At 44.6% G+C, this 23865-nt stretch overlaps 1 protein-coding gene across 1 annotated transcript in view; it reads left to right on the top strand.

Annotated features, from left to right (window-relative positions):
- The window catches only part of MCC (MCC regulator of WNT signaling pathway), a 196998-nt gene that overhangs the window by 121902 nt on the left and 51231 nt on the right, over nucleotides 1–23865 (top strand). Inside the window, exons 4-5 of the mRNA XM_054397342.1 lie at nucleotides 7657–7793; nucleotides 18641–18804. Of these exons, the coding sequence (XP_054253317.1) occupies nucleotides 7657–7793; nucleotides 18641–18804 (301 nt within the window). The remainder of the gene's footprint in view (nucleotides 1–7656; nucleotides 7794–18640; nucleotides 18805–23865) is intronic.

The following is a 23865-nucleotide window of genomic DNA, read 5'->3' as shown; positions in this document are numbered from 1 at the left end:
ACCTTTTGGACTTTGTTATGCTAGGCTGTGTGATCTTTCCAACTAATACCTGAGTAGTTCCAAGGCTTAAGCAAGTGTCAGGCAAGAGATAAAGGATTCCATAGTTCTACATTCCTGTATTTGCTTTTTGCTTTGTTCTTGTTATCAGGTAACTGCGTAATCCCCACAGGTCACAGTGACCACTGGGAGTCAACCTATCTATGTTTTCCTTTTACACAGCTGCACTCTGTTCCCAGGGTTTGCCACCCATCAGAGACATTATGTCTCCAGCATCTGGGGTGCTGGTACCTAAATCAATTCCTTCACCCACTCTCTGTCTCTCCTCATAAGGGAGGTGCTCCAGCCCTCTGATCATCCTGGTGGCCCTTCTCTGGACATGTTCCAGCGTGTCCATATCCTTCTTGTAATAGGGGCTCCAGAACTGGACGCAGTACTCCAGGTGGGGTCTCACCGGACCTGAGTAGAGGGGAAGAATCACCTCCCTTGACCTGCTGGCCACACTTCTCTTGATGCAGCCCAGGATCTGGTTGGCTATCTGAGCTACAAGTGCACATTGACAGCTCATGTTGAGCTTCCATCCACCAGCACCCCCAAGTCCCTCTTCTTAGGGCTGCTTTCCAGCCAGTCACTGCCCAGCCTGTATTTGTGCTTGGGATTGCCTCGACCCAGATGCAGGACCTTGCAATTGGTCTTGTTGAACTTCCTGAGGTTGGCTTGTGCCCACCTCTCCAGCCTGTCAAGGTCCCTCTGGATGCCATCCCTTCCCTCCAGCGTGTCTGCTGCACCACACAGCTTGGTGTCATCAGCAAACTTGCTGAGGGTGCACTCAATGCCACTGTCCATGTCACCAACAAAGATGTTGAACAAGACTGGTCCCAGGACTGATCCCTGAGGGACTCCACTTGTCACTGGCCTCCACTGGGACATGGACCCATTGATAGCCACTCTTTGAGTGCAGCCGTCAAGCCAGTTCTTTATCCATCCACATTCCAGTCATGGGAGCTGTCTCACCATCTCTCTGTAATTGCAACAAGATCATAACCCTGCAACTGCACCCATATTTCTAGTTCATCCTGCTTATTTCCCATGCTTCTTGTGTTGGTATACACACACTTCAGAGACTTAGCAGAGGAGTATCTGTTACTATTGTGAGTGTTGCATAATCCATTATCCCCTACAGCCCCTGGGTAGCAGAGGAGCTGGTACCCTGCCTCACAGTTGTCCCAGGAATATCCTCAGTGAGACTCATTTTTCCCTCTTCCCCCTTCAAAATTAGTTTAAAGCCCTATCAATCAGCCCTGCCAGTTGTTGTCCCAGGATTCTTTTTCCTCTCAGAGACAAGCTGCTTTTTTCTATAGTCAGCAGCCCTGGATCCTGTGAAGCCTGTGATCAAATTGCCCAAAATCCTACCGTTGACACCAGTCCCGCAGCCAGGCATTAATCTGCTGGATTTTCATGTTTATTCCGTCATTAGGTTTAGCTAGTGGGGGGACAGAAGCAAATACTACTTGTGCTCTTTACCCCTTAAGCATTCATCCCAGGGCTCTGAAGTCCTTCTTCATTGATTTCAAACTTCTTTTTGAAATTTCATCATTGCCTACTTGGAAAACCAACAATGGGTAGTAGTCAGTTGGGCGAACCAAGATAGGAAGTTTTCTTACTACGTCCTTGACCCTGGTCCCAGGTAGGCAACAGACTTCCCTAAAAAGTGGATCAGGTCTGCATGTAGGACCCTCAATGCCCTACAGAAGTGAGTCCCTGCTCACACATTCTACCACTTCTTTACTCAATCTGTGGAAAATTTTCCTAGGCATCAGCCTATAAATACCATATTACACAGAGCCGTCAGTACATTGTTGTATGTGATCGCAGTGTTTGTTGTCTCATACTATAGCAGTTCATTATGTGCATTGTATGCAAAGCCCTAGGTTAAGGGTACTCATATGTTCTGTATGGGAAAATGATGATCCACAAGGACCATAAAACAAACCTTACTTAACTGTAACCTTACTTTTAACTTTGGAGGCAAGAGGTGATTGCCTACCACTCCAAGAAGTCACAACTAATTTTGTGTCAAAACATCAACAGGGTGGAATGTGGCAGTGCATCCAAAGCCCTTCCCCTCACTGTGAAGATGGGATGGGGGAGAAACAGAGAGGCTGGGATTAAGGGAGCCAGAGGAGACACCTCCACCTCCCAGGCCTGTGGATTGGTGGATTGCACATGGGCCCTTCCCCAAGCCGCATGTCCTACCAGGCATGGATCCCATGCAGAGTCAAGTCTGGGCATGTTTGGGCATGTTTAATCAGAGAACTGATGGTTATTGTTTCTGGCCTTTGATGATAATGTGTGACACAAGAATTAGCTGGCTGGATTAAAACTGGTGAGCTGCAGAGCATGAGGCTCTTTCTCTTGGATTTTTACCCTCCACACAGGGGGATTATAAGCAGCAGCAGTTTCAGGAGGATTTTCTGATAAAAAGAGACAAACGAGGAATTCCCACAATGCATGAGCAGCATTGTAATTGATATATTCCAAAACTCCCCAGGAAATTCTTGCCTTTTGTTAGTGGGATAATTTACTGCTTTTTGATTTATCTTTTTCCAAATACTGTTCTCAAACCATTTGTAACCATTCCTATTGTGAAGATAATTTCTCATCTGAATACTGAGCCTTTATAACTTCTGTATATAGTTACATGGGAGGTGGAGCCAAATTAACAAATTATTTATATCTTTATTAACTTGTTGCCTTACCACCCTTTATTTGTAACAACTGAAAGAAGGAAACCTGATACTTCTTGCTGTGACTTTTCTGTAAATCCATTCTGAGATCTACTTGCGTCGCTATTGAGAAGCTGTACCATTCTACAGAGCAAAGGTGGTGTAATTGCTGTCCTTTCTGGGACAGGTGACTCTCACGTTCCTCCACATTTGGTGATGGGAATTGTGAGCTCAGGAGATGGAACAAAAGAGTCATCCTGAGAAAAAGAGTTCTGGGAGCATGGCCCTGCTAAGGCCTCAGTATTTGTACTTCCTGTTAACCAGAACACAGGAGGGGTTTTAGTTTTGATTCCACTCTCGGAGAACTACAAGTAATGCAAAGTGGAGCCTTTGTTTGTGATATTGCAAAATTTAGGCTGTCTTTCCTGAAATAATTTCCTTGAGTTTACATTACTTGCGTAATGGATAAATCTTTCCCTACTGCTGACACAGAGATTGTTCAGTATTTTTATGTATCATTTTTAGGCTGTAAAAATAAGCTAAGCTGTATGTTAATGTTGTGCTGTGTTACAGCATTTTCATGGTTCCTTCCAAAATCCAAAAATGTTCTGGAAACAAATAGAAGAAACCAAAGTTTCATGGTGGGTGTTTGACTGTCCTCCTTAAGCTGTATTATCTTTAATTTTGTAGATTTTGAATGCATATAGTACCCTCCAAAAGTAGGGCAGAAAGTGAGCAGAAAGAGTGTTTAAATCTGAGTAAGATACTACAACTGGCTGAGGGGCATTGGCAGACTGTGTGAGCTAGTTAATATTCTCCATTCCAATAATGTATCTCTCTGGTTTTTTTGATGGCTTTTGGTTTTTGTCCTTAAAATGTCAGGAGTTTTACAGAGCTTTAAGTGTAATGACTTTTCTTCATGTGGTTTAGTAGTGCCAGCTTTAGAAGACAGCTTAAGTCATAATCATTGTCTGTGCCTCTTCCCAGGTATGTCTGATATGCTGATCTTAGTAACAGTAATATTTGTCATGGTAGGGCCATGACATGGCCCAGAACAAACCCAGACAGGCCTTAAGATGTCTGGACAAGGTCCTTTTCTCTCCGCTCCTTCCTGCAGAAAAACAGGGCAACATGAGAAAAAGAACAAAGGGGAACAGGACCCTTGCCTGTCTGGTAAATAAGTTGTTTATCTGGGGTGAAAGCATGTAAGCTGACCACTGCTTCCCCAGAAACAAGGTCTTTGTTTCTGCCTTTTATGGATATAGCCTTGCAGAATGTTTTTTCATTGGGCAGCTACAGGTTAGCTTCAGTGCCCCATTGGACCAATCAATCTCTGGCAATTTGTATACATACAAGTGACTTGGTAGTCACCCTTGCCTTGCTCAAGCCTTGCTTCAAGCCTTGCTTAAGCCTTACAATGCTTTCAAACCTCCTTGGACCCGCCTCGTAGAAGCTGTCTCGGGTTGCCCTGCCCTGCCTCGAGTGCCTGGTCCAGAGCCTAGGATATAGCCACGAGTCATACACAGCAAGCTGGAGATGCCACAAGCCTAGAAGCCGGATCTGCCTACCCTGCTTCCCCTTGCTACCAGAATCATGCCGTGCCTCAGTTTATCCCGAAACCAAACAAGGGCCAGTTGCGAAGAGCGTTGTTAACTGCCTGCCATCCGCTGAAGCCAGGTCAGCCTGGGACCATGTGGTAAACATTCCTTGCCACCAATCTGCTGTGCTAGCGCCGTATGAGAGCACCCCAAAGCTAACACAGCAGCAGTAGCATCCCCCATGTGGGTAAAACAAGCTGTGAGTAACTAATTCACTGCCCTTTGGGTTTAAAGGTTCTTATCGAGCCTTCCTCCGCTGTAATTGAGTGCTATCTGCTCTCAGGAACTTTATCTTTCCAAGTTATTGCCTCCTAGTTTGCTTAAAGTTGTTTGTGTTTTGCCCTAAGACCGCATAGTCCCATTGTAAATATATATTCCAACCGTACAACGATCTCCTTTAATGAGTTTGGCAATTTTCATTAATAAGGGGTTACTAATATGTTTATTAATACCCATTTGTCATATCGTTCATATCGTAATTGTAAGGGTAATTAATATTTTCCCCTTCAAGACTATATTACAGGCCTTTTTTCAGAAGTTTCCAGCATTGTTCTAGATTTGTTAGCCATTGCTTGGGTACAAGAACTTCTGCATGTGTGGCACATGAAGTTAGCTGCTGCTCTTTGTGGTGAATGATGCTTATGTCCAAGACTACATCCCAAATAGTGCCAGGACATGTCCCTACATGTTCAGCTCGAACCCCTCTTCACATCATTCTTGCACTATGTTCTTCCAGCATTCCCTAAGGAAAATGAGGTCACCATGGTTGTGGGAGCAAGCCAACATTCATCTGCAATTATCTCTGGACAGCCCAGCTGATGTGGAATCCCAGCTTGACTGGAGAAAAAAAAAAAATTGAATTACTGCTGCAACTGATTTGATACTAAGGCTAAAAAGAAGTTGCCTGCACTCATACTATCCAAGCAGACAATCCTCTTGCTTGCTTAGTTCTTCATGTGTGAATTCACCCACTACCAAGTCAAGAGGCTGACAGCTCAAGTAGCAATTTGGGAGCAAAAATAGACTAAAGAAGTGGTCTAGTAGGATAAGGATGTTTCTTTTATTTGAGACATAAATCTTGATATGTTTATTCTTGGAAAATTATAATTGCATGACAGTGTCTCACTGTTCTTGTCTACATTATTAGAGAGAGGGTGGGAGGAACTGCCTAGTATTTTACATAAGTTCAGTATAAAACTCAAATCAGACTTTCTTCAAACTTTATAAGACTGTCAAACAGAAGAAACTATGATGACTCTGTAGAGCACATTTTGCCAGTTTCTTTTTGTGTGATCCCATTTTCTTTCCAAGCGTGTACAGCTTAGAAGACAATAAAGGTAATGAAATGGATCTCCTCAGTTGCTGAGTCATACCGTAAATACTTGGACATAAAGGATACACATGGTAACTCTGAAGTACAGGAAGGATTTACAGATTACACTGTAGTTGCACTAAAAGGTGAATATTCCTGACTTCAGAAGAGACTGCAGAATCACAGGAAATAGCACATAACACAGTTATGTTTACACAATGATCCGGAGCATGTAAATAAGTAGTATGTGGAAGCTACCTGGATTTGATTCAAATAGTGATGTGAGTGTGAAGCTATTTGCTTCAGTATACAAAGTCCAGCCCTACCTGCCTTCAGTGATTAATTCCCATGTCACAAGTGTGTTGCTATTTGTTCACAAGTGAACTGCTTCAGAGGGACCTCAAACAAGTATCCACAGGGAGCAGTAGTGCACATACACCTGTAGTATTTTCCACCTGAGAGTCTTAAAATGCTTTACAAATACTTTTCAAGTAAAGTGATTGCTGAAAAGCTCTTGCACTTAAAGTGTGAAACTATGCACTGTTTGTACCTGTGAAGAGAATGTGCACCTTGCCAGTATCCTGGCAGAATTTGTCAGTGGTGTGAAAGAGTGCTGAAAGTGTGCTGGTTTTGCTCACTATTTGATCAAGTTTTTCTTAGGGTCTGTGCGGTGTTGTAATCTTTTGTTGAACTCAAACATGAGGAAAACATAAGAGCAGACATTCCTATAAAGTATCATTTTTTTTACCCAGTGTTGGTCCCAGTCCACACTGTATTTAGAACAGCTTGATCTGATCTTAGTTTCCTCCAACTCACCCTGACATTCCACCAACTGGGAAGCATGAAGGTCTGTAGGAGGCAAAATAGCTTCTTCTCCAGCCAGGCCCTAGATGATGGTAGCAACAAGGTGGTGTGCAGGAGGAGTTCAGTAGCTAGTCATCAGTTGTTGAGCACCTTTCATTTCCAGTGCCACTGGAGGACTCTCCTTCTGTTTTGGGGAAAGGGGAATGTCAAATAGTGTTTTCTGTTACTGCCAGCTTCAGTTTTAAAGGCAGAATCTATCTTTGGGATGCATCACTCCTCTTGTATTCCTCCTTATGTATTTAGCCCACAGTCTGCCCTTCTGTTGCTTTACCAGAAATGGATTTCTGATCACAAAGTAACTTACTACTTGAGGTGTTAGAAGAGTGTGAGTCCTGCCTGCCATGTTGTATAATTTTCAACTGACTTGAAATTACAGAGGGTGCTTAAATTGAAAAAAGAGCACTAGTGCTAGATAGGCAAAGCTGTGTTGGATTTTTAAACAGAAAATCTATGCAACAAGAGCCAAAATATGAGTGGTGAGAAATAACTATTGTGTGGGGCATTGGTTTATGATCAGTATAGCCTCTTGTGCCTTTGTAGAGGTAATTTGGGTCTTAGAAATGTAGGACTAATGGCTCATCTGCCATTCCCCTAGGATGGATCCCATCCTGATCCTGGATCCCGTACGGGGTATCCAAGTGGATCATCAGGTCTCTTACTGCTTCCTCCTGGATTACTTGGGTATTATACTGCTCTCTAACTCGACCTGCCAGCCCAGCAGGCCAATTGTCCTGAAAACAACCTATCTTACTATTGAAAATTGAGGCAAAGAAGGCGTGAAGTACCTCTGCCTTGTCCTTGTCTTTTGTTATTATATTCCCCTCCATGTCCAATGAAGAGTGGATGTTGTCTTTGCCCCTCCTTTTGCATACATCCTTGCATGCATTCAGTTCCACCCATTGTTTCCTTGTACAGTGGCCTGGAGTAATAATGAACTTCAGAATAAATTAAAACCAGGCACTGGTGGCTGCAAGTGGATGTTACGGGCATAGCACAGTTGTTTTGCAGTAAAGGGTATAAAACCCTCTCTACTGGTTGGAGAAAGCACACTTGTGTGGATTACATGCTGTGGTTCAGCTTACAGGTCTGAAATAAGCATCATGGGAGATACACATCTCCTCAGAGGATTTTATTTCTACTTTTGCTCTCTCTCTCTCAGGGAGGAAGATGAGTATTCAGAGCTGCGATCAGAGCTCAGCCAAAGCCAACATGAGGTTAATGAAGACTCACGCAGCATGGACCAGACTTCTGTTTCAGTACCAGAGAATCACTCCACCATGGTCACTGCAGATGTGGGTGAGTTATTTTTCTTAGTAGACATGTTGCTGAACTTCTCCACAACTAAGAATTTACGTATTAAGTAACTTCTGTGCCTTGATATAGAACAGTTGTGGAGTCTAAAATGCAGCAAATGTTCAGGAGAGATCACGACTTTTGAGAAAGAACAGGGAGAAGAAAGCTATTCACATAACTTACATGTGCCTGTAAAGTCTAACTTTAGAAAAGAATTACAGGCAGAGTGCAGTGGGGAGTGGAACTTCCTGTCCAGTTCTTTTACAGCCTAATTATAGAGGATGTCAGCCCTTTCCCCCCCCCCCCCCCCCCCTTTTCTTTAAATAGTGTTTTTAAAGTGTGGAATAGGGATAGCTTGCTGAAATAGATTTAGGCAATGAATGTGACAGAAGCTGTTCAGATACAGTGCAAGGACAGAGCACATCCAGACAGTCTAATTTTTGTGGTTAAAAACTAAGAAGGGAAGCATGTTTCCTTCAGAATTTCATCTGTTTTGTCATCCAAGCGCATTACTGATCATTTGAAGGACCTCCAAGTATGGAATAATTACTCTACAAAGTTTGCAATAGAAGTATGAGTAGTTGGTAGACCTTCAGTATTACAATCTTTTAAGTGTTTATGTACAATTGTACACAGAGCTGTAGACTAGCAGAGATCTGATGTAATCCTCACTATAACTGATTTCCAGAATTCTCTCTAGAATACTGTTTCTCTTAATTTGTATTTAAAATCAAATAGCTGATCCTCAGTTTTTCCCCTAGGTAAACTAGCAGGGCACCTGGGAGCTTCTGTGGGTGATACTGTACATAAGTGGTGTTTTAGAAAGTCTTTAAACTAGCAGTCTTAAACTCTATTTCAATACAAGTGATCACTAAATACTGAGCTATTATTTGATAGTTATTTCAATGTCTTCAATATCTAGAAACATCAATAGAGCAATATGAACAATGTTGTGAACAATATTAATAATATCGTAAAGTCATTAATATAGAATTCAAAGTACACTTAACAAAATACTATATGGAGTCAAGAGATCTTAGTAGAAGAATATATTCTTAAAAAATAAATGTAATGCTTAGTCTTAAGTTGCTACGTGAACAGATTCTAACATGGGGACTTCCCTTCCCCACCCCTTCCATTTTAATACCTTCTTAGGTGAATTGTGTCCAGTGGCATAAATACTGAGTGGGAATTACACAGCCTGTGGCATCCCAGCTTGGCATTAACAGCGCAGAAATTTCAAGTGGTGTAGGGCAAGGCGCATGTGCAGACCTCAGCCCATGGTGGGAATAAGGACACCTTTTAGGCTCCTTTCGCACCTTTCAAACCTGTAAGAGGGAAAGAGAAAACAAAGAGAGGTTTGGGACACGTTCCGCACATTCCACTCCATTGGCTAGGGGCAGAATTGGTCTAGGATTGTGGAGTGATGGGTAGTTACCCTGTGCAGTTCAGTGAGGTGTGTTTGCTACTTGTGGGTTGTCATGTTCCCATAAAATACAGTAAAACAGGTAATACTATATAAACAATGCTACACAACCAAATGAACAATGATTGCTCTTAACACAGAGTTCATTAGTAGAGTAGTTGGTGCTCTAAGTCCTTGGCTTGGAGATCACATTCTCAGGGCTCATATGATGGTTGTCCGTCTACCACCCCGTTGACGTGCCTCTGTCCCAGTGGAGCTGGTTTTCCCTGTTCCAGGTACTGGCTAATCCACCAGAATTAAGTCCTTGACCAAGGCTCTGTCGTGTAGGGAAACAAAACTGGCCATGGTGTGTATTGACCAGGCTTGACAATTAATAACTGGGGACAATCCACTGCACACTGGTGCGGTGGGTCCTCCCATTGGCATCCAGTGTTTCCCAGGCACATAAGCCCCTCCTTAGCCAGTCTCATGGGCACAACTGCTGTAGAGGGAAGTTTGACTAGTACAGGTTCGCCCATTTGTATTTGGGACAGGGATTTACCCTTTGTCCCTCCTGGCACATGGTCAGCATCTACTCTTGGCTCAGGTGGACAGAAGGCCTTAATTTTGGGGCTTCCATAGCTTCTCCAACAATTACTGACAGCGAAGACTGCCTTTAGAGACATTTGCATGTTTCTTCGTTAGGCCGTTCATTGTCTCTACTATGCCATTTGCCTGGGGATGATATCGGGTATGGAACACCCATTTAACCTCTTCACTGCATGTCAGTCTTGCACAGAGGTTGCAGTGAAGTGTGATCCATTGTCACTCTGGATACACTCAGGCATTGGCAAGATGCTGAAACAATGTTTGAGCTCCCATGGCAGTACTGGTAGCTGTGGCCATGGTCAAGCCAGAGACCACTTCTATCAGTATGTATTTCTTGCTATGTGATGGGTTTAGGGGACCAACATAATCAATTTGCCAGGTACTCCATAGAGTTTTGTCCTGCCTGGTATGTTTGGCTGGTGCCAGGTTTGGGTGACTTGTGTTCTGTTATCCTACTTTGGGGACAAGCTGAAATAATAATTTCACATATTTCTGTGGAAACTGGCCATCTACAGGACCTGCACTCATAATAGAGATCAGCTTTGCCTGAGTTACCTCTTTTGATGTGGAGCCACTCAGCTAGTCTCTCCCAATCTTTCCCCTCATTACTCATCACATTGATGCGTGCCAGGTAATCAACCTGCTGGTTCCACTTCACAGCAGGAGTTTCTTTCTTGGAGGGCCCTTTCAGTCATCCCACTTTGATAGGTTTTGACTGGCCTATTTCTAGTAAGCTTTGCCAGTCATCAGCTCTCCAGACTTTGGTGTGGCAATTGTCCCACTAGTTTGCCTCCTACTGACAGACGCTCTCAGTGGCACCCTTTAATGTCACGTAAGAGTCAGTGTAGATGGCTTTAGCACCATTCTCCACAGCCAACATAAGTGCACACAGTTTTTCCACTTGTTCACTGCCTTCACCCTCTTCGGTGACAGGCTTGCCCATGCCAATCTCCAGAGCTGCGCCCTTGTAGTGCCACTGTGATCCTACCTTATGGGAGGATACATCTGTAAACACGCTCCCTCTGTGTTGGAGTCTGTGGTCACCTCTGGAGCTGCGTCAAGTGGAGATGGCTTGTATGGCTGGCCCAGTAAGGCTGTATCTGGATTTACTGGCTGTTGTAGTTTGGACACTCTTGTGGAGCCCTTTTTTACAGGCATGAGCTGTGCAATGCCTTCCAAATAGGCATACCACTTCCTTACATTGGCTTTCTGGGCTATTCCCTCAGGTGGAGGGGTTCCCTTCAGGATTGACTTGAGAAGAAGGAAAGGACCTTGCACTTCAGTTTCCTGGGTGGTATGCAGTTTCTCTGCCTCTTTGACAGCTCTAAGTAAGGGGAAGGAGTCCCTTTTCCCATTCAGGATACCTTTTCTTGGTATCCTTAAATGGTGTGGAGAAAAACAAGAGAGCTCTATTGGGGACTTTATGTCCTTTCTGAAAAATTCCTCAATATGAGGCATGCTCAGGAAAAGCTCCCATTCAGCCCTCAAAGCATCCTGTGGAGGTAATGGACCCAGTTTCTGAGAGTCCTTTAATTTGTCGTTTAGGACCTTTAGGCCCTCTGTATGCTTTGGGGTCTAGGCCCAGGCCTTGTGCTTTTTAAGCCAGTCATACATGGGACAAGCGATTACAGAGAATTCAGGAATATGCTTCCCCCGGTACCCCAAGGTCCACCAATATTTGTTGCAGCTCCTTTTTGTTCCCAGGTATTTGCCCCTTTTCAATAGCCTCTAGTGTATCATCTGGCATTGCCACTGCACCTCCTACCCATCAGGCTCCAAGAAATTTAATTTCCTGCCCTGGGCCTTGACACTTGGCAGGTGGGATTTCTAACCCATTCTGGATTAGCAGTTCCCAGATGGATTCTGTTACCAAGCCCAACTGCTGCTTATTGTCCCCACCAATCAGTATGTCATCTATATATTGGTAGATGACAGTATCATCTGGGCCCTTGACTGTGTCAAGCAATGCTGCCAAAGTGTTACAGGCAGTTGTAGGAGTGTGTTTGTATCCATGTAGTAGACAATTAAAGGTATATTGTATACCTTGCCAGGTAAAGGCAAATTGAGGCTTGTCTTTCTCCCTCACAGGGATCATAAAGAATGTATCCCTGATACCCTGTGCAGCCATCCTGGTGTGGGATGCTTGAATTGCTTGAATTTGTGTCACCACTGAAGTTACACTGGGCTCTGCAGCTGTGAGAGGGGGTGTGTTCCTATTTAATTTTTTGTAATCTACAGTCAGCCTCCATCGCCCATCTGGCTTGCAAACTGTCTAGATTGGGGAATTATATGGAGAATGAGTCCAACTGATGATTTGCCTCTTTTCCAGGTCGGCAATCACCTCAGTGGTTCCTTGCCTGGCTGCCACAGGTAATGGGTATTGAGGCACACAGGTGATACTGACTTGGGGCAATGCTGGAGCAGTTTGTAGTGTGTTTATGTAGGCAGTTCTCACCCTCTTGGACTGCACCCCATAGCTCCCAAAGCCCCAGGGAAGAGCCAGTGGGAAGATGCCACCTTTTACCAGCAAGCACGTCAAAGCCTAGAATATTCCCCATGTACGGCCTTAGGGCAACTACCATTAAGGTGCTGTGTTTGTCTCCTGGGAGCCACACCCATGTTTTGCCTAAATAGCAAATAGTAGGTGCTGCTGTCGTACCCAGTATGTTTATTTGTTTATTGGATGGCTGTATCCTCAGTTTTTTGCCAATTGCAAATTCAAAACACTTATTTTGGCACCCGTGTCAATGCGAAGTTTCACTACCATTCTGTTTGGTCTGATCAGGATTAAAATGAAAGACTCTGCGTTATCAGACCCTTGGCCTGTACTACTGAAGCAGTGAGAGAGGCCTGATACAGTCACCACCCTATTTAGTTTTTTGCTTCTTGCCAACAAGGCATAAAAAGATTAGCTCCCTTTTGCAGAGAAGCAGGAGAAGCCTCCACAGAGGGGCTGCATCTTCTGGTTTTGCTGCAGCTTTGCCCACCCTTGTTCTTCACTGGGAGCACCAGAATTTTTACTTGCCAATTAGGCATTGGCCTGAAGACATCCTCGGGCACTCCCAGGAATATTGCCTGCTTGTACCAGCCTTTTTGACCGCCTGAATTCATTGGGGACATCTTTCCTTTTCCCAGGGTCCCTGCCCCTACTTCTTCTGGAGTGGCACCGGGACAGGTCTGGGCTACTAGAGGGGCTTACAAGAGGGGAAGGATTTGCAACATGGACTTCCCGCTTGTCACGTAGCACTGCTGTGGGCTTATTTTTGCCCCACCCAACATGGTGCTTCTCATCAGGGCATTTTGCTACCTGATCACAATAGCCAAAGTTCCGACCATGAGCAGACAAGTCCAACCAAAGCTAAGTCCATGTCATCACATGCTGTTGGGTACTTCTAGAGCTATTATTTCATTTGGTTGCCCTTTCTATTCCCTCTTTCTTTAATGATGCAGGTCTCTGCGAAGTTGCTGGCAAACCCTTCATCGAAGGGAAAAGCCTCTCCAGATTCACTGGAGACTCATAGCTTCCCCTGTCATACATAGCCTGCATACAAACGAGCTTACAAATCGCCCTGGCCAGCTCAGCCAAGCTGGTAACCACAATTTTGGCCAGATCATCTCTTATCTATGGGATGGAAACCACCAGCCTAATATGCTAATTGTGCAGTAAGGCTGTTAGTCCTGTCCAGTTCACAAGCCAAAAGCACATCATGGCCTCCTCCGGGTCCAAAAAGATTCTATTGCCCCATGTACTAGACACGCAGTATAGATACTTAGTTATGGACTTCTCCGGTTCCTGCATGTATTTTTCTAGCAAATAGTGCAATTCTTCCTCGGTGTAAGGTTGGGTACACGTTACAGTAGTGGAACTGCATTTGCTGCTACCTTCTGAGACTTCCTTCTTAACTTCTGTTAAGATGCACGCACTTCTGTTTAATATTGTCCTCCTCACCAGAGCTCTTCACACCATGGGAGATTCCCTCTCTGACTGGGACTTGGATGCCTTTTTGCGTGATTGCTTTTTGATCTGTGTGGTGCAGGCACAACAGCATTCCCAGCACCAACACCTTTTTCCGTGCACTTCATTGGAGTCTTTTGCTAGCATCTTGTGTACAGCTATGAGCAGTTCAGAATCTATCTCCTTTTTCCACGATTGTGACTCATTGGGCAAAGTAAGCGACTCTGGGGAGTTAGCCACTTCTGTATGTAGTGACTCTCTTCATCTCTATGAGGGCTCTTAAATTGCCCCATAATTCCTTAATTTGCGTAGCCATAGTTTCCCAAAGATTCGCATTCTGGGCCTTCTGAATTTTTAATTCCTTTTCCAAAATCTGAATTCTGTCTTTGTATTTTTTAAATTTGTCCTGCAACTGGACAATGCAGGCTCCTAATGTGATAGCGTACCGATCTGCAGTCGGTTCACTCTTTTCCAATTTTGCCAGAATTTGCTCTGGAATTTGCAGTTTTTACTAGCCCGTTCCAAATCAATTCCCATAATACTATGTTCCTTATTGTGAAAATATTCCACAAGGGAATACACTGCTCACTGCACCACAGATGTCATGGTTATTAATATTTAATAGTTATGTCTGGATGGCATTATAAAAATACAATGATTTATTGATTTGGGAAAAATCCCACCCTGAACCGTATACAAATTTAGAAGTTTATTTACAGATTTGGGTATTCAGTAGTGAAATATTTATCACAATAGGGGAATATTGATAATTACAAACAATTTACAAATTTCAGAAAGTTGGAAAAGGACAAGCCACAAAACAGCTTTTCCCCACTATATATGGCAGGCAGAATCCCCAGAAAAATCTAGGAAATAAAGCCAAAAGAGATGCATTTGCTCACAAAAAGCGGTGCATTGAGGGTGGAGAATTTCTTGGGGTTTTCCTGGCCCGGGAAACTGCAAAATTAATCCACATGCAGACGCATGACCAAACGAAAAATGACTCCACAAAAGGCTGAGTAAAACTCAGGAGGGCGCTGTTTTTCGTAGCAAAGGTCTGCTCTCAGCCCAGCATGGTTCCTGCGTGCAGCAGGGAAGCAGCAGCATCATTGGCAGGCACGACAATAATGGGAACAATGTGCCTGGTGTGGAGGAACAGGATCCAGGTAATGGAGTCTATGGAGAAGGCCCTGTGCTTTCAGATCACCCCATTTTAGTAACTTCCTAGGTGAATTTTGTCTAGTGCCATAAATACTGAGCAGGAATTACTCAGCCTATGGCATCCCAGCATATCATTAACAGTACGGGAATTTCAAATAGCTTGGGGCAAGACACGTGCAGACCCCAGCCCACAGCAGGAAAAAGGGTGCCTTTTTTGCTCCTTTCACACCTTTCTGCTTTCCCCATTCAAATCCGTAAGGGGGAGAGGGAAAGCAAAGGGAGGTTTGGGGCATGTTCCCCATACCCCCTTTTTCTTTTCTTTTGAGAAAAAAAATCAATTCACTTTTCAGTGTTTATTTTGGAATTAGAGCTTTGATGTTGTTTTTCATGTGGTGGGGCTTGTGGATATTAACGTCAGGTTACCTGTTGAAGTTTCTGCTAGTAGTAGGAAAAACGCCAATAAAATGAAATTCAGCAACACACAAAATAAGTATTAACTATGGATTCTTGCATCTTTTCTACATTTTCCTTCTGTACATAGACTCTAATTTTCTGCATTTTTTACCAAATTCCCGAGAAAATTAATCCTTTTGTGTGGCTTTTTGTTTTGTTTTGTATACACGCAGACACACATATATTCAAATATGTTTAAGGGTTTTTGTCTTTCTAGATAGAGTTGTATATATAGGTGTGTCTATATACATACATGTACATATATGTGTATCTGTGTGCATATATATATACACACACACACACACACATATATATATATATATATGTCCTATGTGTGTACAGAAGGTTAGCACCAGACTTGGTAGAGTTAGATAGTAGTCGAACTCAATGATCTTAAGGGTCTTTTCCAATTGATTCTATGACTCCATATGATAAAAAAAATCATGACCTAATAACCATGTGCATGACCTTGCTTACTGCCTTAATGGAAAGAGCATCAGTGATTTACTAAAACCATCAATGCGTGATGATGCGTTAGTGCATGTGGATATGCTGCTCTATTGCTTCAGACAATAAACCACAAAGCCTTTAAACCGTGAGTACTCTCCTGTATTTCTTGCAGAGCTGGTGATTTGGTTGTTCTGGTTTCTTGTGGTTCTCATTATTGTGATTCTCATTATTTTAAGATCTTATTTTTTGAGGAAAATGTTACCGTGGGAACAGAGCTCAGCACATGAGGTCTTGCAAAGGTTGTTCAAATGGACAAAATGTCTGTTATAGAAGATGTTATGGAAACAAATTAATTCAAGCAAACAAAACAGAGGTTTTTACAATTAAGTGTCATGCATGGCATATATTGCTCCTAAGTGAATGCTATTATAAAGGCATTTTATAAAAGCATTAATTTTATAAAAGGCATCTTATAAAAGCATTCTATTGCTACAGGTGGGTGGCTGCTAGTCAGGAACCACTGAATGTGTCTGCAAGAGTAAGGTCACGCATGTGTTGCCCGTTCATATTTTTCATACAATACTGTGACATAATTCTAAACTCTTTGGCCAGCAAAATGTTCATGTTTGTGTTCATTAGACTGTGAAGTTAGATTTGTGGTAACAAGTTTACATATTTTTACTGTAAAGTTACTTTTTTCATCTTATCCCTTCATTCAACTGCTTTCAGTCTTTTACGCAGAGAGATTTCAAGGCAACCTACAATAGTCTGGTGTTGAATCATGTCTGTTGAATTTCAGACACAGTTCAATGCAATGCTAGTTTAGTCCTCTGTAAGAGCTACAGCTGTGAGACTGCTAGGAAATTCTGACCATGGTGAAATGTTTGCAGCAGTAGCATAGAAATAACACTCTATCAAGAATGCCTACTACTGCTTACAGTAAGGTATCAGAACTGCTGGTGCAACTGTCTGTCTCATAGTGTGCTGTAGAGTTAATAGGTAGTGCAGACTCTTAACTAGTAAGCCAGAAATACTAGCTACCACATCCAAGAAACAGCACAAGGATGATTTCTACCAGGTGTCTGTCTTAGCGACTGCCACTGTCACCATATGTGTGCCTAAGAACAAAACAAAAATAATTTAAGTGAGCTTGCAAGGTACTGAAACCAATTTGTTGTCGCAGAAATGGAGGATGCTGGTGCAAAGGCACTAGAAGAGGTTTGCGTAAAGACAGAAAACAAAATTATTCTCTCTTAATGCTCCATATGCTGCTAATATGGTTGTAGTATGGAACATAGCAAAGAACAAAGTGCTCTTATGATCCCTGAATAGTCTCCAGTTGCATTTGAAGAAGAAATAGCTCTAAGGCTCTAAGGTAGGTGGTAGGTGTAATAAAAATGTATATTTTTAATAGGTTTTATAATTACTATGTCCTGGCAGTGGTATCTTCAAACACCACTGTAACTTATTTACAAAATGTATTCACAGGTTCAATTATTCAGTTGTGGGTTTTACACTGCACATATAAAGACAATTAAATGATTTAAGCACAGATCTAACATTTCCAGTACAGCAATTCAAATTGGAAGTACAGGTGCTGTGATCTGTGGTTTTCCCAAGAATGGCATTCCGTGGAAAATTGGCCAGGTAGTCACGACTTGCTCCTCTGTCTCGTATCTTCCCAGATGCTGTGGCTATGATTCAAGCAGTCCTTGGTTCAGAGAGGGCTAAGGGGCCTCTCTCTTCTTGGGATTCAGTTCCCTTGGAGCTTTCCCCTTTCTGCCTTGGTCTAGGTGCAAGGCCTGGGTGAAGTTGTTGGTCTGCTGGAGCACGTTCTTCAGCTGCTATTTGGGCAGCATTAGGCTCTTTGTGGTGGGCAGGCTGTCAGCTGCTACTGGGGCAGCACTTGGCTCTAGTTGCTTGCTGGGTGAGAACAAGGCAAGTTGCCTGACTTCTTGGCTGGTTTAAATACTGTCCCAAGAAATTAATGCCCTTTGGTAACAGAAGCCTGATAACTGGACCTATAGGATGGGGCATATCCAAACATGGCCAGGGGCACACACAGTTCACAGCTGTGTTACAAAGTTAATTATATGTGGTACATGTTTATCTGGGCCCCAGGAAGTGTCCAGGTTTGCACATTCACAGGTGCTTATAATGTTAATCACATGTGCTATACATTTGCCTTGGCCATCTGGACCCCAGGAACTGTCCAGGTAAGCACATTTGCAGGTGCTTAGCCTATTGTCTGTGCTAGGGCATGTTTGGGAGTTTGACCCTTCAGGACAGTAGGGATCATTTCTGTAAACACCAGGACTGTAATCAGGCAGCTCAAGTACAACCACAAAAATTCATCTGAAAAATACTAAGTCATAATGTCAATGAATGTACCAGGCAGTAAAAATGTTCAATTTACAGAAAAAAAAAAAACACCAACCCAAACATTGAAGGTAATAAAACCAGGATAATAGGCCCTGAATACCAAAAAATAATAACAAAACTGAATTGGCATGGTATGTGGATATGCAGTGTCTTAAAATACCGTCCTTCAGAAAAGAGACGTTGAAAACAAGAAGAAAGAATGAACACTTCAAGTAAGTAGGGGGGGTGTGATTGGTGAGGTGATTCTTTATTTTAGTTCATGTGATTATGATATTTAAGCCTATGAGTTGGTGATGAAGAAGTATCAGGTTGCAAGGACATTCCTTGATCAGTATCAGTTGTAGCTATTCTGCAACAGACACTTCTGGGTTAGTTTGGTTTTTCCCACTGAGTCACTAACTGTTGCTTTATCTGTTTTGGTTTGCTTTCCTTTAGATAACTGTAGTGACTTGAATTCAGAACTGCAGAGAGTGCTGACAGGTCTGGAGAATGTTGTCTGCGGAAGGAAGAAAAGCAGCTGCAGCTTATCAGTAGCAGAAGTGGACAGACATATTGAACAACTCACTACCGCCAGTGAACACTGTGATTTAGCCATTAAGGTAACAGTAACATTAGGCTTTTGATGCAGCCTGTATATTGCCTGAGACACCTAATCACCTTCTGTAGCATTAGCACTACTGAAGGTGTCAAAGTGCTTCACAGAAATCAACTTGAGATCCTAATTTGTGTCGAGTAGGTAGTAGTACACCTGGTTTACACTAAATTGTCCAAGACACAAGAGACGCTATTAGTAGTTGTGGTGGTTTGAGCTCTGAGTTTAGGAGCTCAAATGATAATAGATATAAATTCCTCCCCCAGCCCTTCTCCCTTTTTTCTCGGCAGGGTGGAGAGAGAGAGAGAAGAAGAAAAAAAAAAAAAACTCTGAAAGAAATATTCTGAAGTCGGTTTGGAAGTAGGAGGAGTAAATTTTTTTTCTTTTTCAACAAAAGGGAAAGGAAAAAAATAATTTTTTACATATATATATATATATATATCAGTAACAGGGGGGGGTTCACAGAGGTGAGGGATGAGGGTAAGTGGGAAGAAAAATATATAAAACCAAGCCTGGATGGCCTTGTGTTCCCCTGGATGTCGGTGGATTCAGTTGAGAGAGAGAAAGGGCCCCAGCCACGTGGTCCGGTGCAGGAGACAGTGACAGCAACAGCAGCAGGAAGTCCTCTCAAGCAGACGAGGCAGGAAAAAGGGAAGAGCAGCAAGATGTCCCCCCTTTTTATAGGCTTGCTGGACAGGAAGGGGAAGTGGAATAGACCACCTCTGAGTCAGGGGACCACCTTCTCCCAGCAGGGGAGGGGCCAAGCCCTCCCCAGATTAAATTTCTTTTGTCCACCTGGGGCTGGGTTCTTCTCAGCCCCATCCAGGATGGGTGTGCCCCAGCACAGTCCACCCCTTCTATTTCACTTCCACTTTCCTGTCACAGTTTCTTTATCCAGTCATGAGTTGTGGTATTAGAGTTCATGTTGTAAGTCCCTCTTTATCCTGGCTGTGTCTCTCTCTCTCTCAGGGCAGTCTCTCTCTATCCCGGCTGTGTCCCTCTCAGGGCAGTCTCTCTCTCTGGTGCCAGTTGATGCAGGTGGTGCTTGAGCTGGGCAGGAACATGGAGAAGAATAAGAGAGAACAGGAAACCATCTTCACCTCTGAAGGGGAGTCAGGAACAGTCTATTGCTGTATGGGAAGCAGGAGCAGGTGTAGGCAAGATGATGCAGAAGTCCTTTTGAGCTGATGCTTGTGTGTGGTGGGTTCATGCTGGATCCTGGACGCCAGGTCGTTATCAAACTAGGAGAGAAAACTTACAACAACTTATAACTATTATACAGTGATTACATTACATTAATTGGTGTTACCTTCAGAGGCTATACCTTTTCAGCCAATGTCACTTTTCGTTGTGGCACACACTGAACATCCCCAGTCTCTAGCATGACCCAGTATGTGTGAACAGGCCCCTCAGCAGAGACCACCCCTCGGGTTGGTTTGCCCCCACCAACAGCAGGGAAAACCCATACTGATTTTCCTAGTAGGTTTTTCTCATTGATCACAGGAACTCCATCTCCATCCACTATTTGCAGCAGGTTGGACTGGGCAGGACCAGCTCGGTTTACAGACCCTCTGCTATTGACTAACCAAGTGGCCTGAGCTAGGTGTCTTTCCCAGTTCCTAAAGGTTCCACCCCCCATGGCTTTTAGTGTGGTCTTCAACAAGCCATTGTAGCGTTCAACCTTCCCTGCAGCTGGTGCATGATATGGGATATGGTAAATCCATTCAATCCCATGTTCCTTTGCCCAGTCCCTTGTGAGATGGTTCTTGAAGTGGGTTCCATTGTTCGACTCGATCCTCTCTGGGGTGCTGTGTCTCCACAGGACGTGTCTCTCCAGGCCCAGGATAGTGTTGCGGGCAGTGGCATGAGGTACTGGGTAGGTTTCCAGCCACCCTGTACTTGCCTCCACCATGGTCAGTACGTACTGCTTGCCACTGTGAGATCGAGGAAGGGTGATGTAGTCGATCTGCCAGGCCTCTCCGTACTTATACTTTGACCATCTCCCCCCATACCATAAAGGCTTCATGTGCTTAGCCTGCTTTATGGCAGCACAGATGTCACACTCATGAATAACCTGGGAGATGGCTTCCATGGATATGTCCACTGACCTGTCCTGAGCCCACCGGTATGTGGCATCTCTCCCTTGGTGACCTGAACTGTCATGGGCCCAGCGAGCTAGGAATAGCTCACCCTTGTGTTCCCAGTCCAAGTCTATCTGGGAGATTTTAGCAGCCAGATCTGCTTGGTGGTTGTGCTGGTGTTCCTCAGTGGCTCTGCTTTTGGGAATGCGTGCATCGATGTGCCGTACCTTTATTGGCAGCTTGTCCAGATGGGCAGCAATGTCTTGCCACAGGTCTGCGGCCCAGATAGTCTTTCCTTTCCTCTGCCATCCGTTCTTCTTCCATTCCTTCAGCCACCCCCATAAGGCATTTGCCACCATCCAGGAGTCAGTATATAGGTAAAGCACCGGCCAGTTCTCCCGTTTTGCTATATCCAGGGCCAGCTGGACAGCTTTTACCTCTGCATACTGACTGGATTCACCTTCTCCGTCCCTTGCTTCTGCCACTTGCCTTGTTGGGCTCCAGACAGCTGCCTTCCATCTCCGCTTGCTCCCTACAAGACGGGAAGATCCATCTGTGAATAGAGCATAGCCCTTTTCATTATCAGGGAGGTCATTATATGGGGGAGCTTCCTCAGCACGGGTCACTGTCTTCTCTGGTGGCATCCCAAAGTCAGCACCCTCTGGCCAGCTGGTGATCACTTCTACTATGCCAGGGCGTTCAAAGTTCCCCATTCGAGCTCGCTGAGTTATCAGGGCCATCCATTTACTCCAGGTGGCATCTGTGGCATGATGAGGGGTTGAGCCCCTCCCTTTAAACATCCAAGTCAGGACTGGAAGCCTTGGAGCTAAAAGGAGCGGTGACTCGGTCCCAATTACCTCGGAAGCAGCTCGGACTCCCTCATAGGCAGCTAGGATCTCCTTTTCTGTTGCAGTGTAGTTGGCCTCAGAACCTTTGTACCCCTTACTCCAGAAACCTAGGGGCCTGCCCCTTGTCTCACCAGGAGCTTTCTGCCACAAACTCCATGTAGGACCACTCTCACCAGCCGCAGTATACAGCACATTCTTGATCTCTGGCCCAGTTCGAACAGGTCCCAGAGCCATAGCATGGACCACTTCTCGTTTTATCTGGTCAAATGCTACCTGTTGCTCAGATCCCCACACAGAACTATTTTTCTTCCGTGTTACATGGAAGAGGGGTTTCGCTATTTGACTATACCCGGGAATGTGCATTTTCCAGAAGCCCACAAGCCCCAAGAAGGATTGTGTCTCTTTCTTACTAGTGGGTTGCACCATAGTGGCTACCTTATTCACCACATCCTGAGGGATGTGGCGACGGCCATCTTGCCATCGAACTCCCAGAAACTGGATCTCTCTGGCAGGCCCTTTTACCTTGCTTCTCTTTATGGCAAAGCCAGCCTCCAACAGGATATCGATTATCCTCTTACCTTTCTCATAGACCTCCTCTGCTGTCTCACCCCATACAATGATGTCATCAATGAACTGCAGGTGCTCAGGGGCTCCACCCTTCTCCAGTGCAGTTTGGATCACTTCATGGCAGATGGTAGAACTGTGTTTCCACCCCTGGGGGAGACGATTTCATTGATATTGGACACCTGTCCAGGTGAAAGCAAACTGTGGCCTACATTCTTCTGCAATGGGAATGGAGAAGAAAGCATTAGCAATGTCTATTGTGGCATACCACTTGGCCGCCTTCGATTCCAGTTCGTACTGGAGCTCCAACATGTCTGCAGCACTCATCCGAGGAGTCACTTCATTCAGGCCACGGTAGTCCACAGTCAATCTCCATTCCCCATTTGCCTTCCGCACTGGCCATATTGGGCTATTGAAAGGTGAATGAGCTTTGCTGATTACCTTCTGGCTCTCCAGTTGTCGAATCAGTTGATGTATGGGGTGCAGAGAGTCTCAGTTGGTCCTGTATTGCCTGCGATGCACTATGCGAGAAGCAATTGGTAACTTCAAATCCTGCACCTTATGGCTGCCAACTACGGAGGAGTCATCTGACAGCTCAGTTATGGCAGACAGCTGTTCCCTGTCTGCAGCCCCTACAGCTGCTACCCCAAATGCCCACTTGTGCCCCTTAGGGTCCTTAAAACATCCCTCCCGCAGAAAGTCAATGCCAAGAATGCAAGGTGCATCTGGACCAGTCACTATGGTGTGTTTTCCCCACTCATTCCCAGTCAGGCTTATCTCAGCCTGCAGTACAGTCAGATCTTGTGAGCCCCCTGTGACCCCTTGAATGGTTATGGGCTCGGTCCCTCTGTAGCTTGATGGTATTAGGGTGCATTGGGCCCCTGTGTCCACCAGAGCTCGGTACTTCAGGGCTTCTGAAGTGCCAGGCCATTTCACAAACACATCCCAGTACACTCTGTTGTCCCTGACCTCCGCCTGGCTGGAGGCAGGGCACCTCTAATGCTGGCGGCAATGCCCACATTTGTCACAGGGCCCTGTGTTACTGGGAGAAGGGTCTCTTGAATGGGAGGAACCACCCTGGGAAACTGGGGCTGCCCTTCTCCTGGGCGAGTTATTCCCATTGGGGCCACCTTGCAGTTCCCATACTCTGGCCCAGAGTGAAGAGGTGGGTTGGCCATCCCAGTGGTTCATGTTTTCCCCATGGTCACAGAGAGCTCTCCACAGAGCCACCCTTGACATCCCCTGATTACCTTGGGGTGATCTCCTGGGTGGAGGAGAATGACGTTTATTCCTGATGGCTGAAACATGGATCCATTCTGATGGAGAACGTGAAGGGGGAGAAAAGGTGTCATCCCCTTCCCTCAGTTCAGGCTTGGAGGCCTTAATCTCTTTGATGATGTCTTTAGTCATAGCCTCTATGGCTGAGATTACAGGCCTGTGACTGACACTGTCCTCATATTCCCTCAGGTCACTAGCAAACTCACCCACAGTTTTAGGACTTCCATCCTGTCCAGTCAGAAGCATCCCTCCTAGTGTATGTGCATATCTTTGAGGGGCACCCTGGGTGAGTTTCTT

This window comes from Indicator indicator, chromosome Z (genome assembly GCF_027791375.1).
Source record: "Indicator indicator isolate 239-I01 chromosome Z, UM_Iind_1.1, whole genome shotgun sequence".
NCBI lineage: Eukaryota > Metazoa > Chordata > Aves > Piciformes > Indicatoridae > Indicator > Indicator indicator.
The sequence above is the reverse complement of the archived record's forward strand: the minus strand, read 5'-3'. Positions and strand labels throughout refer to the sequence as shown.